Genomic DNA, 18,167 nt, shown 5'->3' with positions numbered 1-18,167 from the left:
GTCGAGAACATTATCTCGGAAAGCAAAAATGGGTATGTTTGAGGGAATAGTGGTTCCAACAATGTTGTATGGTTGCGAGGCGTGGGCTATGGATAGAGATGTGCGCAGGAGGATGGATGTGCTGGAAATGAGATGTTTGAGGACAATGTGTGGTGTGAGGTGGTTTGATCGAGTAAGTAACGTAAGGGTAAGAGAGATGTGTGGAAATAAAAAGAGCGTGGTTGAGAGAGCAGAAGAGGGTGTTTTGAAATGGTTTGGGCACATGGAGAGAATGAGTGAGGAGAGATTGACCAAGAGGATATATGTGTCGGAGGTGGAGGGAACGAGGAGAAGAGGGAGACCAAATTGGAGGTGGAAAGATGGAGTGAAAAGGATTTTGTGTGATCGGGGCCTGAACATGCAGGAGGGTGAAAGGAGGGCAAGAAATAGAGTGAATTGGAGTCATGTGGTATACAGGGGTTGACGTGCTGTCAGTGGATTGAAGCAAGGCATGTGAAGCGTCTGGGGTAAACCATGGAAGGCTGTGTAGGTATGTATATTTGCGTGTGTGGACGTGTGTATGTACATGTGTATGGGGGGGGGGGGGTTGGGCCATTTCTTTCGTCTGTTTCCTTGCGCTACCTCGCAAACGCGGGAGACAGCGACAAAGTAAAAAAAAAAAAAAAAAAAAAAAAATATATATATATATACATCATTTCATGTGTGGCGGGGTGGTGGCAGGAATGGATGAAGGCAGCATGTATGAGTATGTAGATGTGTATATATATATGTGTCTGTGTGTGTATATGTATGTATACGTTGAAATGTATAAGTACGTGTTTGTGCGTGTTTGGGCGTTTATGTATATACATGTGTATGTTGGTGGATTGGGCCATTCTTTCGTCTGTTTCCCTGCGCTACCTTGCTAATATGGGAGGCAGCGTCAAAGTATGATAAACAAATATAAATATATGAATAATTATACGTTGATATGTATATGCCTATATATTTGTGTGTATGGCCGTTTATGTATATATACGCGTATATGAATGGTTTGGCCATTCTTCCTCTGTTTCCTTGCGCTACCTTGCTGACATTGGAAACAATGGTTTAGTATAATAAAGTAAATAGATTTGTATATATATAACCGAGTGAATGTTTTAGCAGCTTTGATGCACGAGACTAGGTTATTGTGATGGGTGAATTGAATGCAAAGGTGAGTAATGTGGCAGTTAAGGGTATAATTGGTGTACATGGGGTATTCAATGTTGTAAATGGAAATGGTGAAGAGCTTGTGGATTTGTGTGCTGAAAAAGGACTGATGCTTGGGAATACCTGGTTTTAAAAGAGATATATAAGTATATGTATGTGAGTAGGAGAGATGGACAGTGGGGTCTATTGGATTACTTGTTAATTGATAGGCGTGTAAAAGAGAGACTCTTGGATGTTAATGTGCTGAGCGGGACTGCTGAAGGGATGTCTGATCACTATCCTGTGGAGGTGAAGGTGAAGATTTGTAGAGGTTTTCAGAAAAGAGAGTATGTTGTTGAGAAGAGGGCTGTGAGAGGAAGTGAACTTGGAAAGGAGACTTGTGTGAGGAAGCACCAGGAGAGATTGAGTGCAGAATGGTAAATGGTGAGAACAAATGAAGTAAGGGGAGTGAAGGAGAAATGGAATGTATTTAGGAATGCAGTGATGGCTTGTGCAAAAGTTGCATGGGCAGATTAGAAAGGGTAGTGAGTGTTAGGATGAAGAAGTAAGAAATTTTGTGAAAGAGAAGAGAGAGGCATTTGGATGATTTTTGCTGGGAAGTATGCAAATGACTGGGAGATGTATAAAAGAAAATGGCAGCAGGTCAAGAGAAAGATGGAAAAGGTGAAAAAAGAGGGCAAATGAGATTTGGGATGATAGAGTATCATTAAGTAGTGAAAGCTTTGCGGAGGATGAAAGCCAGCAAGTGAAATTTATTAGGAAAGGGGTTGACTGTGTTGTTGATTGGTTGGTAAGGATATTCATTGTTTGTATGAATCTTGGTAATGTGCCTGAGGATTGGCAGAATGCATGCACAGTGCCATTGTACATCCCAATTAACTCACCTTTATGGTGAGTTAATTGGGAGGTAAACTTAAATGGAGAAAACCTGGGGCAAGTGAAGTGTTTTAGATATCTGATAGTGGACTTAGCAGCAGATGGAACCATGGAAGCGGAAGTGTGTCACTGGTTGGGGAGGGGGCTAAGGTTCTTGGAGTGTTAAAGAATGTATCGAAGGCGAAAATGTTATCTCGGAGAGTAAAACTGGGTATGTTTGAAGGATTAGTGGTTCCAACAATGTTATATGGTTGTGAGGCATAGGCTATAGATAGGGTTGTACAGAGGAGGGTGGCTGTGTTGGAAATGAAATGTTTGAGGACAATATGTGTTGTGAGGTGGTTTGATCAAGTATGTAATGAAAGGGTAAGAGAGATGTGTGGTAATAAAACGAGCATTTTTGAGAGAGCAGAAGAGGGTGTGTTGAAATGGTTTGGACACATGGAGAGAATGAGTGATTAAAGATTGACAAAGAGGATATATGTGTCAGGTTGAGGGAAGAAGGAGAAGTGGGAGACCAGATTGGAGGTGGAAGGATGGAGCATTTCCATTCCATGTCTACTCCTTTTTCATTTATTCTCACCTTTCTCTTCCTTGTTTTTTCACATGTGTCTCTTTTCAGTGTCATTTACTTTAACCATCCTCTTCTCACTCATATCATTTCCTCTTTTCTAAAAACCTCAACAAATCACCACCCATGCCTCTATCAGGTAATGATCAGACATCCCACCAGCTGCCCCTTTCAACACATTCACATCCAAGAGTCTCTCATTTGCATGCCTATCAATTAGTATGTAAGCCAATAATGCCCTCTTACCATCTTTCTCACCCACATATACTTATATCCCTCATTTTAAAACTGGTTTACCCAGTCACCAGCCCTTTTTCAGCATATAACCTCATAAGCTATTCTCAATTCCCAGTCATCTCACTGAATACCCCATCCCCCAATTATACCCTCAACTGATATTTACTCTTGCTCTGAAATCACCCATTGGTAATACCTAGTCTCTTGCATCAAAATTGCTGGTACACTATCTCAGCTGTTTCCTTAACAGTTTTCTCTTCACCTTACCTTTTCATGGCCAAGTGCATAAGTACTTATGATATCTAGTTACATTATATCTACATGTGCACAACCAGTTGAAACTGATATAATAGCATTGTAGACACCTCACTATATTGTGGATGAGGCCCCTTGTCTTTTGATAGTAAAATCTATAGAGTTTATATGTATTGCCCTATATCACATACTAGCACCAGATTAGGACAAGAAAAAGAATCCCTCAGTAATCTATATATATAATTCATTCACTCCACTCAGAACTAAACATCACCTGCCTGGCCATCCAAGATTTTGGGACTAATTGTTACAAAATCTCCCACAAAGAGCATCATTCAGAACAGTCACTAGCTGCTCAACAACCATAAATATTCAATATCTAAACAAAGATTTTTTTTGATGTAAGCTCGCTTCAACATGCTCAGCACCCAATTCTTTGCAACAGCACCAGATCTCTCCCACCCAAACCTCTTCATAACTAACCATCAACCCTCAAGTCAAAAGCAAAAGCTCACCCCTTCCTCTCACATCAGCAATCTTTAGTTGTAGATCTCCTTCCCTCCAATTTCAAACTCAACCTTGACAAACATAATACAATGCAGTGACTTGCCATACATACACTAAACAACTATCCCTTCTGCCTAACTCAATCTTAAAATTCACCCCACTAGACATACACTCATATAGAATTTCATTCCCCAGACACGTGAATTTCACTTTCTTGTTTGCATTCTGGACACCATCCACCTGTCCAACACTACAGTACATCACAAGATCCCCCATGTATAAGAAGCAACTTTCACACTGAATAAAATGAACAACTGAGTTGTCCTGTCCTCACCCCACAAAGACAGATGCACATCATTGCACTGGTTGGCCAGTAGTCCTGCTTGGTAGATAAGGTTGGTTTCATGAGTGCTGTGGGAAACCCATTAGATGGGAGTCCTGAAGCAGGATGGTAAGTTAAGGTAAGATCTATGCATTACAGGTACATATTTTGATTTGTGTATCATCATTATTTTGATTCTGTTTATTTAATTTATTCATCTTTATTAACATAATTTTATTTTTTCAGGTGGAGCTGAAATCATTTCCATTGATGCTGTCAATAGATCTGTTATTCAAGAAGACTTCATTATTGGAATCACAATTATTAAAGTAGGTGATGCCACTGATTTTAAAAACAACTCAAACAGTATTTGCATGTAGATTACAAGTAATGTTTATCACCTGTGTTTGGGTTAGGGAGGTATGCAAAGTGAAAGAGTCATGGCAAGTAGTTTGGAGGAAATATAAACTGTGTTGAAAGCCTTGCATAAGATGAAAAGAATTAAGGCAGCTGGAGTGAATGGTATTGCATTTGAATTTTATAAGAAATGGGGTAAATGTGTTGTTGATTGTTAGCAAGGCTTTTCAGCTTATGTGTGGATTGGCAGAATGCATGTATAGTACCATTGTATGAAGGCATGGAGGACAAAGGTGAGTGCTTGAATTATAGAGCCATAAGTTTGTTAAGGGTACATAGTAAGTTGTGTGGAAAAGTGGTGATTGGGAGGGCGGTGACATGCACGAAGCATCAGACTAGGAGGAGCAATGTGGTCTCGTGAGTGGCAGAGGGTGTTTGGATCAGGTTTTGCTTTGAAGAAGGTTAGCAAGTAATCTGTAGAGAAACAGAATGATTTATATGTGGTGCATATGGATCTGGAGAAAGCATATGATGAGGTTCATAAAGATAATTTTTGAGAGGAATGCTATTAGAAGCAGAGGAGTTTTTATGAAGAGAATATGCCATATGTTTATGTTTATGGATAGGATGGTGAGGGAGTTAAATGCATTATGGATAGGATGATGAGGGAGTTAAATGCAAGGGCATTAGAGTGAGGGATAGGTATATAGGAAGTTGGGTGTGAGAGGGGCTTACAAGGTAAGTCAGTTTTTGTTTGCTGATGACATGGTGGTGGTGGGAGATTTGAATGAGAAACTGCAGAACTTGGTGTTTGAGTTAAGGAGAGTGTGTGAAAGTAGGACATTGAAAGGTAATATGAACAATAACAAGGTTGTTAGGTTTAACAGTCCAAAGAGACAGATTATTTAGGATGTGAGTTTGAATAGGGAAAGCTTTGAGAAAATGAGATGTTTTAGATACCTGGGAGTGGGTATGGCAGCAAATGGAACCATGGAAGCTGAGGTGATTCTTAAGGTGGATGAAGGGACAAAGGTTCTAGGAATATTGAGGGATGTGTGAAAAGATAGTTCTCTATTTAGGAAGCCAAAATTAGGTGTGTTTGAAGATGTAGTAACTCAACCCTGTTGTATGGATGAGAGACTTGGGCTGTAGATTAGAATATGCAGAGGAGGATGATGTGTTGAAAATGAAATGTTTGAGGACAATATGTGGTGTGAGGTGGGATGATCAAGTACATAATGATAGGATAAGAGAGAGTTGTGAGTAATAAGAAGAGTATGGTTGAGAGAGCTGAAGAAGATATGCTAAAATGGTTTGGACAAGTGGAGAAAATGAGTGAGGAGAGGTTGACCTATAGGATATATGTGTTAAAAGTAGAGAGGACAAAAAGGTGGAAATCAAATTTGAGACGGAAGGCTGGAGTGAATTATGATTTTGAGTGCTCAGGACCTGAACATACAAGAGTGGGAAAGGCGTGTATGGAATAGAGTGAATTGGAGTGCTGTGGTATACAGGGGGTGGTGTGCTGTCAGGGTATTTGAAACAACCAGGGGAAACCATAGAAAAGTTTGTGGGGCCTGGTTATGGATGGGGGTTGTAGTTTCAGTGCATTACACATAATAGCTAGAGAATGGATGTGAGGAAATGAGGCTTTTTCTTCACCTGATGATGGCACTACCAACCTAATGCAGGAAATGTCAAACAATAAAAAAAAAACTTTTTTGCTTTATCTGTAGCCTTTGGTAATCTTTCTTCTTTTGATACAATGTGATCTTCCTCACATCCACAAATCAACAGTGATTTATACCTGTCTGTCTCCTGGTTCACTTTGTGTGTTTACCCCCTTTACAGAACAATTCAGATCAAAGGTCAAGTTACTGCTGAGGCTCTTTATTTTTAATGTTCTTCCTAAGGATTTTAAAGGGTCCCTTCTTCATATGGGAATGTTCTCAGGTTCTCATAGGTCTCTGTCCATAGGTATAGAAATATTTCTTTCTTTACTGAAAACAGTGCTAAATGACCATCCATGTTTTCCAATTCTTCCTTCTCCCCTTCCCTTTTTAGAAAATCATATCTTGAATCCAGGCAGCAATAGACCTCTAGGTATGGATTCTTATGGTTACTTAGTGATGAGTTTTTTCTTCCACATGCATAGCATGTTCTAATGATGGCCATTACTATGTAAGGAATGTATGATAAAGAAACAATGAAATATTATTCAGAGCTCATCAGGCATTTGTAGACCTGGCTTGTGAATGTAGAAAAATTATAGGAAGGGATGAATAAGAGAGTTCCTCAGCTCCAAAGTTTAATGGAAGGAGATACAATCCTCATGTGCCTGGTCCCCACACAGAAAGTGGGATCTAACAGACAGACATGCATCACAGATACATGCCTTGATGCCAGGCACACATGCAGACAGCTCACAAGAGCAGTGGCCAAAATAGTACCTGCATACTAAGGAGAGGGCAGCAAGATCACAACAGAGAGAGAGGAATAGTTAGAGAAATGTGTTGCTTGGCTGATTAAATGGTAGAGGAAGAACCAACCCAAATATGTGACCAGCACTCTGTATTTGGTGTCACTTCACCTGTGCATCATGATTTCATTCACTTGGGTGAGTTGATCTGTAGTAGGTAGATCTTTATGAATGAGCATCAGTTGGCTTTGTAGATATGATTGTGGTTGGAGATGATGAATTCTTTTGGATACACCCTGTTTTAGAGGGTGAAACCATGAAAAAAGTGCTTTCAAATTTTTTTTATGTTTAAGGGTCCAGACACAGACAAAAGTCAAAGGTAAAGAAATAGTTATTGATGTTTTAAAAATGTACATAGTAACCCCTAGACTATATGTAATAAAAGATTGATGTATATTTCCCTCATAAGATCTGGTACATTTGTCCACTTGATGTTTGAATAGACCTTACATCTTGATTCTATTACTTCATGTATTTTGTAAAATGTTTGTCTTCCTTCCTCCAATCTTCATGAATTGAGAACTTTTATGCTTTATTTATGGTAAGTTCTGTAGAGTACCGTAGATAGTATATGATAATTTCCATTTTTATGCCTCTTAATATACTGTGTAATCATATAGTTTTAATGATATTACTGTATTTGGTGAACGCCCATCTTAGGATCATTTTAATCATTTGAAATATTTTCAAATAGCAGCAGTGTATGGGAAATATCTGTTGGGTACTCTTGTTACATACAAAAGCCCATTGTCTTTAAAGGCTTTAGTTTTGTGTACAGATAATCAGAAGATTCTAACAATATTTTCCATCTAGGTTAGAAGATTAAGCAATTATTATTTTTCTTTCAATCATATGGTGCGTACGTGCTGATATTAGATAGAATTGCAGTTTCTGTACTAAATTTAGGGATTACTTTGCTTTTCAGAAAATGTCTTTTTCAAGACATATTAAATGATTTTGATAGTTTCATATCAAATTGCCTTTCCCACCTTAATGAGGTAGTGTCAAGGACAAATGAAGTGACTTCACTTGTGCATATCCAGTTTCTGAGTGTCATGTATAGAGCTTGGATGATCAGGCAAAATTCCATAAATGCCTATTTTTTTAATTTTGACTTAGAATTGCCTATGTTATCTTAATATGCCTATTTTGCATATTTTCATTGATTTTTAATATCCTGAGTGTTCTTGAATTACTATTTGGTTGTCCTTGAAGAAAAAAAAATCCTGTTCCATTTGATGAAGCAGATTACTGAAGGGTAAAATCAAACACATCCTGTTGCACCATTTTGATGGATACTGGACAATATTTGTATGATGGGTACAGTACATGTGAATGTACCCTGGCATGGCACTTTGTCTCTATGGCCTAGAATATACCATTTGAGTCCTGTAGCCCTCTTTTAAACACTGCTAGGCACATTTCACTTACAATGCATGAAGTGAGTTCTTCTTCAAAACTTAACAGTTTAGTTAAAGAACATGGTAGCAATTTGTTGTCTACAAATGGAGCAGTATTGTTTGGAAAACGTGAAAAATCAGTGAACTGCGAAAAGTACATTGTTTGTCAGTCTTAAAGGGCTTCTAAGCATAGAGCTACCACTGCTTGTAAAACTGGTCACTAGAGCACATGCCGTCTTACTTGGTGCACTACAGCTTCCAATAGCAATCTCAGGTTTTGTTGGAAAGGGAATAAAGTTTATCTTTTCATATAGGGTTTTCATAAAGCATAAAAAACTGCCTTTTCTCTCCTAAATATTTTAGAATGGGGACTGTGTAAATTTTGAAAATGTGATAAAGAATTGGTAATGTTGTGAAAACAGTGCAGGGGGTCCGTCACTTATGAATATCTGACTTATGAATATCTGACTTATGAACACCCATACCTTTGAACAAACTCCTAAAAGAGTATATGATTTTTAGTTTGACAAATGGTATATTACTCATACATACAAACTGTGGAACTGCTTAAATGGGCATCATTTTTAATTGAATGTTGCTTAATGTGATGTTCCATTAACTATATTTACTTCAGAATGCAATGTATACACAGAATTACAGTTAGGTGTAGTCATTTACTCTAATTTTATGCATTTCTTTATATTTTTCTGACTTGCGAAACAATTCAGCTTGCAAACAGGGTCAGAAATATAAGTTATTTATAAGTGGGGACCCCTGTAAATGTACTTTTGTTTTGATGCTTTTTACAAAAGGGAAATATAGTTTTTTGTTTTTCAAGGTATGCAAAAACTGCTAGTTGTTTCCTTTACTTTCTGACAGAAGAGTGTTCAAGATGGGAGAATATGAAAAATTGGTAACAATTGTTTTGCTGGGTTCAACCTTTAAATGCAACCTCTTTTTGGCCCACGTTTCTGTTTAAGAAGCAGCAGAGTTTTGACTGAGGAAATTGATGAAGATTAAATATTTTGCAACAGATTCATTGGTTAACAATCATTTATTTTACTAATAGTACTTTGATATTATACATAATTCAGTGGTTGCCAAATTGCACTCCTCTGACCCTGGTAGCTATCTTTTCTTTCTTCCTCACCCATATGTGGACTACTGGCATTCTGTCTTTGAACATACAATCTCTCCTTGTCTCACATAAACTCTTAACTCACACAATGATAAGCGCTATGTGCTCACCCTACCTTTTGGCATAATGGTTCGAGGAATAGATAGAAGTACAGGTACACCACCGAATTTCCGGTAACTGATGGTTCGGCACCTGTTTTAGATTGGACAAAATTATGTGAGGAAACTTGAAATTACCACAGCCAGGAGACTAGTCTACTGGGCAGCCGTGTATGGTGTTGTGTGTAGGGTGTGCTAAACATTCTATACACTGCACTTGCTGGTGATACCGCAATTCTGTGAGATTCTTAGCTTATTCTGCTTAGATTTAATCCTAGTTATAACTTCTATGACTTGAGTATGCTGAAAGTGTTACAGAACCTGTTACAAAGGATATGGTAAGTAATCTTAATGAAGAAAATCTAAGCAGGTGTATTAATTTCAACGATGAAACACCGGTTGTGTATCATCTTACAGACTCTGAAATTATAGACACTGTTCAGAATGCTGATAAAAACACAGGAAGTGATGAAGATGACTGATGAAGATGGAACAGATGTAGCTGAAAGACTTTCCATTGAAAACTTAATTGAGTTAATGAGTGAATTAATCAAATGGCTAGAGCAACATACCTTTGTTATGAAACATGAACTAATGAATTTTCATTTGTGCATGAGAAATTTTATTCAGACACATGAAATGTTTAAGAAGATAGCAAAGAAGAATGTGTCTCACAGCAGTAAGCCTACCAGTACATCTGTAAATCCTGTGGCTTCAACTTCAAGTACCCCAGGTATCTCACCCGCAACATCAGAAATCCAAGATGAAACAATCAACTATGAAGCAGACTGGGATTCTGACCGCCCTCAACTTCCAGATCTTTGTGATTAGCTTTACAGTTCCCGTAAAAGTCTAAAATCTGCCACTTTGGGAGCAGCAGTGCCACAGCATTCTTTGTAAGTAAAGAAATTAATAGATTTGCATTTGATGTTTGTTTCATCTTGTAGAATTAATACCTATACTCTTGTTTCACTAATGTACTATTGTACAAGTACCTGTATTTCATTTATCTATTTAAAATACATTTAATATTTGTTTGATTTAGAGTTTTAGCAGTCCATGGTATACTTTAGACACTTGAGATGTATAATTAGTGGGTTAGAGGTGTGTTGATGAATTATTATTATGTGACCATGGTTGGTCCAGCAAAATGGTTAATCCAGCAAGGCTTTGGAACCAAGAGTGCCTGAAAATCGGTGGTGTACCTATAGTAGTTAGGAATATTAGACAGGACTATTAGCTAGATGAAGTTGGTTGGAGTATTTGGGGGAGCATCAGATAAAATTAATAGTTGGAACATTAGATAGACACATAGGTTGTAGTAGTTGTTAAGAACATTAGGTAGGAGCCTCTGAAAACACTGTGCTAGAGTTGCCCTCTTCCAGTGGCCTATTAAAGGTGAGGCAGTAAAGGCTGAAAAGTAGCGCTGGAGTTCAACAGTTATGGAGACTTCTTGTGGCCACCCTGTTGAGGGAGTTCCTGAAGGGAACAATCATTAGAGATATAGATGATAGATAATATGTACATGAATTATTTTTTAAGGTAAAATAATTGTTGCCTTTTTTGTTTTTTTTATTTCAGCAGTTTGTTTTGCCTATTTTTGCCTATTTCATAGGTATGTCTTGCCTGTTTACCTGCCTTCTTTTAGAGATTTTGATTGCCTAAACATCTGGGCTCTAGACATGTATGATATACCAACACCAGAGATTACCAACCAAAGACAAGCCTCACTTAGTACTTAGTGATTTGCCATGATTGCTTCATATGTCCTGATTTATCACACTGATAGTATATTTTTGTTTTTCTATTTCAGCAGTTTCTTTTGCCTATTTTTGCCTGTTTCATTGGTATGTCTTGCCTGTTAACATGCCTTCTTTTAGAGATTTTAATTGCCTAAACATCTAGGCTCTAGACATGTATGATATACCAAAGCCAGAGATTACCAACCAATGACAAGTCTCACTTAGTACTTACTTATTTGTCATGATTGCTTCATATGTCCTGATTCATCCCACTGATAGTACATTGCCCCCTTTTATACCACATTGCTCCAACTTATTCCGTCCATTGCATTTGTTTTGCCCCTCCAGAATGTTCAGGACCTTATAACTCAAAAGCTTCTTCATTCTGCCCTGCCCTCTCCTCCTCAGTCTCCCACTCCTCCTTGCCCTCACTGCTTTAACACATAGAACCCTTTTGTTTGTCTCTTTTTACTCAACCTCTCAATATGCCCCAATCATTACAGGATACCCTGGTTGGATCTCTCACCCAGACTGTGCCCACTACTACACCCCTATTAGACAATGTAATTTCTCACACAATCACCACACATCATGCTACATGTTGTCCTTGGCCATTTCATGTCCAGCACATGCACTCACTTCCCTTTTGCATTAAAAGCCCAAGACACACCCATAACACTATTAAGACTACTATACCTTCAAGCATACCTATCTTTGTCCTTATAGACACTGAACTTACCTTGTACACACTCCCAGGGACCTCCCTTTTCTACCCTGTGACTCACTTCCACCATTGTAATTCCATATTTGACCACATTCACTTCATGTACCTTTAGCGCTCCTTTTTTCCACTTTCTCCACATTTAAACTCACACTCAGACCTCTCTTTCTCACCCCATAGCTGCACCTTATTGCCTTACTTTTGTTCACAGTTACTTTTAAAAATCTCTTTTTACAGTTTCAAACTTTGTTCCCGGCTTGTCCAATTTCTCACTAGAGTTTGCTAGCACAGCTATAACATTTGCTTATGGCATATGGTTCACCTCAATTGCCTTCCAAATCCGGCAGACTGTAGACCTGCTTCTTATTCCAAGACACATGCATTTACCTTTTGTACAACCCCATCCATGAACAGATTAAACAGTCAGTATGATTTCTTATATCCTTCACTGGGAACCTCACCCTTCCCCCTTTCCACTTGCACACATGTCTTACTCTCTCAGTCAAAGCTCCTCATTGTATTCAGTAACTTACCATTTGCTCCATATATTTGTAGCACTTTCTGTAATGCAGCTTTGTCAACCTATTATACTCTAGCATCTCCAGATCCAGAAATGCTGTACACAAATCATTCTTTTTCAATCAAGAATTTCTCAAACAAATTCTTAAAAGCTCTTAAAAGCAAACAGCTGGTCTACTCACCCTTTACCTCTCTTAAAACCATATTATTACACCCCAGTCAACTGTTTTGTTCTCAATACAACCCCCTCAGTCAACTCCTGTATGTCTTACTAGTTGTGCTCAATAGATTTATCTCTAATAATTTAACTTCATTTGTGTCTCCTATTCCTGTATAGAGGGGAAATATGCTTGCATTCTACCAATTTTCAAGGCACATTACCTTGGGTCATGCAAATGTTGTACAGCCTGACTATCGATTAAAAACATCTTCACCTTGAGAAATTCAAATGCAGTTTTGTCTGCTACTGTTGCTTCCATGCATACCATCATATCCAAGGCATCACTGCCTCCTGTCTTTTCACCATCCCATTTACTAAGATTCATTCTGCATGCCACCTCATCAGAAACACCACATCCACTTCTTCATCATCCAGTGAATTTAGCAGTCCTTTAGTATTCTCACCCCGTCTCATTTTTACATCATCTTTGTTGGTTACAACCACCCCATCCATTTTTCTCATGGCTGCTCCCATTTGTTCTGATACTCTCTCCTTATTCACCTCTTTCTAAAATAACTTTGTTGTTACCATTTCCTTTTCATTTTCCCATTGCTGTTTCCATTTGTTCTTTTCACTTTGTTCACCTCCTCCCAAAACATTTTTGTTTTTCTTTTCAAGTTTCATTAATTCTTTCTCTCCCCATCTCTCCTGTGCTCGGTATTTGGCCATATATTTGGATGATATAAAAGATTTGATTTGATGTAAGTCTATTATGGATCCAGTTCTTACATGCTTCCATAGCATACATCATTCTAAACATTCTTATCCCATTTCTCTCCCTCTAGTACTCTATCTATCTATCTTTATTTCTGACACCTGTTCCCTTTGGGAACTCGCATCAAGGGGTGGCCACGGCAAAAGTTTCTCCACTTATCCTTGTCCTTACATGCCTCCCTCACATACACCATGTCACAAGTGGTCTTCCACTCACACAAACCTTTTTTTATTGTACTATCATACGCCCTCCTTGTAAACTCTCAGTCTTGCATTCTTTCCACATACCCAAACCAACTTAAAGTATTACATTTCACCCATTCTACCACTCCACAAGTCACTTCCTTTGCATTCCCTGCCATACCACATCTCTCATACACCCTTTCATTTCTTCCTTCATTCCATCTAGTCACATCACATGCTCTTCTTAAAGAGCTCCTTCCACAGCCTGTGTTCTTGACCTCTGCGGCTCATTCCATGTCCATGTTTCGGCAGTATAGGTCAGGGTTGGAAGGACTATGCTGTCTCTTAATCCTCTTTTCACTTTCATATTCACCTCTACCCTTCAATGATTCTTCTACCCTGTACTGCTCTATCCCTTACTTCTCCTTCCATATCACCAAACTTACCCAAGACAGCTCCTAGATACTTAAATTCTCTCTTCTTCCAGTCTTTTTCCCCCCATATCCAAAGCACAATTTAGTACACTTCTTTCACTCTATATGGTTTTACAAAACTATACTATCACTCTGTTCCCTTTCAAACACCATTACTTTACTTTTACTTGCATTCACCTCAAGTCACCTTTGCTTATACACATCATAAAACACACTTACAACCTTCTGCAACTCATTTTCACTCTCAGCAAACAACACATTATCCTCTGCAAATGGGTGCCACTAGCCACTATATCTAACTGCCACACTCCATCTATGTACCCCTTTCCCCTAGTTTTACTTTCATCTCTCTTATCACTCCATCTGTATATATGTTAAAAAGCCATGGTGACATCACACAGCGCTGCCTCACACCTACATTTATCCCAAAATGTTCACTCAGCTCTCCATCCACTCTTATTCATGCATTTGCTCCTCTATAGAAGGCATTCGCACCATCCAACAGGTGTCACCCTGTACCATATATCCTTAACGCATCCCACAAAGATATCCACTCAACTCTGTCATATGCTTTCTCCGGATCCATAAAAGCTGTATACAACTTCTTACCTTTCACTAAATACTTTCCATGGTCATCTTTACTGCAAAAATCTGATCCACACATCCTCTACCTTCCCTAAAACTCCCTTTCTTTTCACTTATTCTGCTTTCAGTCACTTCCATCACTTTGTCAATTAATATTCTTGCATACAATTTTCTTTCGTCTGTTTCCTTGCGCTACCTTGCAAACGCGGGAGACAGCGACAAAGCAAAAAAAAAAAAAAAAAAAAAAAATCCTGGTATAATTTACAGACTTATTTATTTATTAATTTATTATACTTTGTCGCTGTCTCCCGCATTAGCGAGGTAGCACAAGGAAGCAGACGAAAGAATGGCCCAACCCACCCACATACACATGTATATACATACATGTCTACACACGCACATATACATACCTATACATCTCAACATATACATAAATATACACACAGACACACATATATACACATGTATATAATTCATACTGTCAGTCCTTATTCATTCCCGTCGCCACCCTGCCACACATGAAATGACAACCCCCTCCCCCGCATGTGCGCAAGGTAACACTAGGAAAAGACAAAAAAGGCCACATTCGTTCACACTCAGTCTCAAGCTGTCATGTATAATGCACTGAAACCACAGCTCCCTTTCCACATCCAGGCCCCACAAAACTTTCCATGGTTTACCCCAGACACTTCACATGCCCTGGTTCAGTCCATTGACAGCACGTTGACCCTGGTATACCACATCGTTCCAATTCACTCTATTCCTTGCATGCCTTTCACCCTCCTGCATGTTCAGGCCCAGATCACTAAAAATATTTTTCACTCCATCTTTCCACCTCCAATTTGGTCTCCCACTTCTCCTCATTCCCTCCACCTCTGACACATATATCCTCTTGGTCAATCTTTCCTCACTCATTCTCTCCATGTGACCAAACCATTTCAAAACACCCTCTTCTGCTCTCTCAACTACACTATTTTTATTACCACACATCTCTCTTACCCTTTCGTTACTTACTCGATCAAAGCACCTCACACCACATATTGTCCTCAAACATCTCATTTCCATTACATCCACCCTCCTCCACACAACTCTTTCTATAGCCCATGCCCTGCAACCATATATCATTGTTGGAACCACTATTCCGACAAACATACCCATTTTTGCTTTCCAAGATAATGTCCTCAACTTCCACACATTCTTCAACGCTCCCAGAACTTTCGCCCCCTTCCCCACCCTATGATTCACTTCTGCTTCCATCGCTCCATCCGCTGCCAAATCCACTCCTAGATATCTAAAAAATTTCACTTCCTCCAGTTTTTCTCCATTCAAACTTAGCTCCCAGTTGACTTGTCCCTCAACCCTACTGTACCTAATAACCTTGCTCTTATTCACATTTACTCTCAGCTTTCTTCTTTCACACACTTTACCAACCTCAGTCACCAACTTATTACTCTTTAATTGCTACATACATCTTAAGCACCTTTTCCTAGAAATAAAGGAACGATGATAGCTTATACCCAATCTGCTTTCACTCAGTCTAAAGACCAGTGATCCTAAGGTAAACAAAAACTTTGAATAAAGGACCTGTAAAGAAGCAGTACAGCAGTAGTGAAATGTATCAAAGAAAAAAGACTGGGTTATATGAAGAGCTCAGCTAGTTTATTATTAATTCCTGTCTTCACAGAAGGATGATGGTACAGGACAGCAAAGCCATTTCTTCAATGTCTACTCGGACTGGGATCTAAATTCTGATAGTGCCTTGGATGTTGTGTCCCAAAATTGTCACCCTTTGGAACTGGACTTTGTACCCTATCACCTATACCACACCAAAACCAAAATAAAAAATGGATGGGAGGTAGGGGCGTCTGATCACATATGTAGTGGTAGGTACCTTGCCATTGTAGGCAGAAGACAATCAATTTAAGTAATCTACTTTTGGCATACTGACAACTTCAGCAGTTTGAATTTTGGCTTGAAGCATATTGTTGATTATTTTCTTATGCATAATATGCCAGTACCTAAGTTTCAAGTTTCTTGTCAATATGGAATGAGAGATCACTCTATGGTCAGTTTTATTTATATGTTAAAGAATTTAATGCCTTTTTAATTGCTGTTTATGTCAGGCATAGGTACGTTACTATGTTTTTCTTTTGAAGAGCATGAAATACAAGCTATTTATCAATTACTTGTGTCTTTACTGTAGACAAATTTACTGTTGAACAGTTTAGTTTTTGATACAAAAATTTTCATATTTACAAGGTGTGGGTCACATATGAACAGTTGAGCATGACCACTGTGTGCATTAGCCATTCAATGTTGTACATATTGCATTGCTACTAACACTGTCAGTACTCTTACCAGTGCACATATCTGCCTAATAGCTCTGGCTCAGGGCTAATGTAAGTCTTCTCATTCACTCAGCATAACCCTGCTGCTACTTGATAATGACACAGATGACTGTACATCATCTTTTCAAGTCGACCTTTAGTTCTAACACTCACCAGATGTTGGTCTTTCTTCATGCGTGAAACAACATAATGTATTGGAAAATACATGATACTCATTTTTAATGTCATTCAGAAACATTTCCAGTAATTTGATATAAGATTGTTATTATTTATGTACATAAACTTAATACAGTAAAGATTTTTCATCAGAAGAATGACATTGACATTGGAGAGGAATATAGGGACCTCTTGATTTATGCATTTGTTATGTCCTTGAAAATGGTTGGGGGAATCAAAAATACATAGAGCAAATAATGTAACTAATGGAGATTAGGGGGTTTTGTTAGTATTAAGATGGTGCTGAATATTATACCAGTGAAAAGCTACAGCATATATATACAAGGAAATATAAAATACCATAATATATATATTGCAAACAGATAGATAACAAACTTTGAATCTTGGTGTAGTTTTCTTTTCATGGGAAATATACATCTTTGAAGGCATTCTCTTCCAAAATAATCTGTTCTCATCCACCTTAGAAATCTGTTTAGGAGAATAGTCAGCTTTCTTGATGTAGGTCAGGACTCCAAAATCCAAAATCTATGGGGCCAGATGTGTTCCAGAATTTTTTTTTGGGGGGAGAATATCTGCATGATGATGGTACCAATACCAGTGGGGTTCTACACTCTAGCCATGATGTTTTTTATACAGATTTACAGTTCACCAGCATAGTCTAAGATAAAATCAAACCCTATGACGGTTACAAATGACTATTGCATACTGAAAGGATAAACTTACATTGAAAGGCTTGACAAACAGTATACCCCACCCCTACTCCAATCCACCACAACCTGCCTCAGTCCCTCATCACCAGCATTCTTGTTGAAAATCATTATTATTTTAGTTATTAACAGAGCTGTCCTTCAAGAAAGCAACAGACCTGTAGCTGGGGGACAGCAGTGTTCCTCAGAGGAAGCAATATTCCTTAGTAAGAAGTGAATTGCCACACACCACTTCACAGACAGCCATCGTATGAGATGATTGGTGCACGAGTTAACATGTACTGTAGTAATATTGATCCACATTGGTACGATAGGTAGGCAAAACCTTCATAACTCACAGGAAAAAAAAAGTATGTCTTCCCAAGTTTTCCCTCTATTTCTCAAGA

General features: G+C 38.4%; 1 protein-coding gene across 1 annotated transcript in view; it reads left to right on the top strand.

Moving 5' to 3' along the window:
• Nucleotides 1–18,167, top strand: part of LOC139748936 (KICSTOR complex protein kaptin-like) — a 141,733-nt gene that overhangs the window by 81,900 nt on the left and 41,666 nt on the right. Inside the window, exons 5-6 of the mRNA XM_071662299.1 lie at nucleotides 4,206–4,288; nucleotides 16,234–16,404. Of these exons, the coding sequence (XP_071518400.1) occupies nucleotides 4,206–4,288; nucleotides 16,234–16,404 (254 nt within the window). The remainder of the gene's footprint in view (nucleotides 1–4,205; nucleotides 4,289–16,233; nucleotides 16,405–18,167) is intronic.

This window comes from Panulirus ornatus, chromosome 1 (genome assembly GCF_036320965.1).
Source record: "Panulirus ornatus isolate Po-2019 chromosome 1, ASM3632096v1, whole genome shotgun sequence".
Taxonomy (NCBI): Eukaryota; Metazoa; Arthropoda; class Malacostraca; order Decapoda; family Palinuridae; genus Panulirus; species Panulirus ornatus.
Note: the sequence above shows the minus strand (reverse complement) of the source record. Positions and strands in the feature narration are given on the sequence as shown.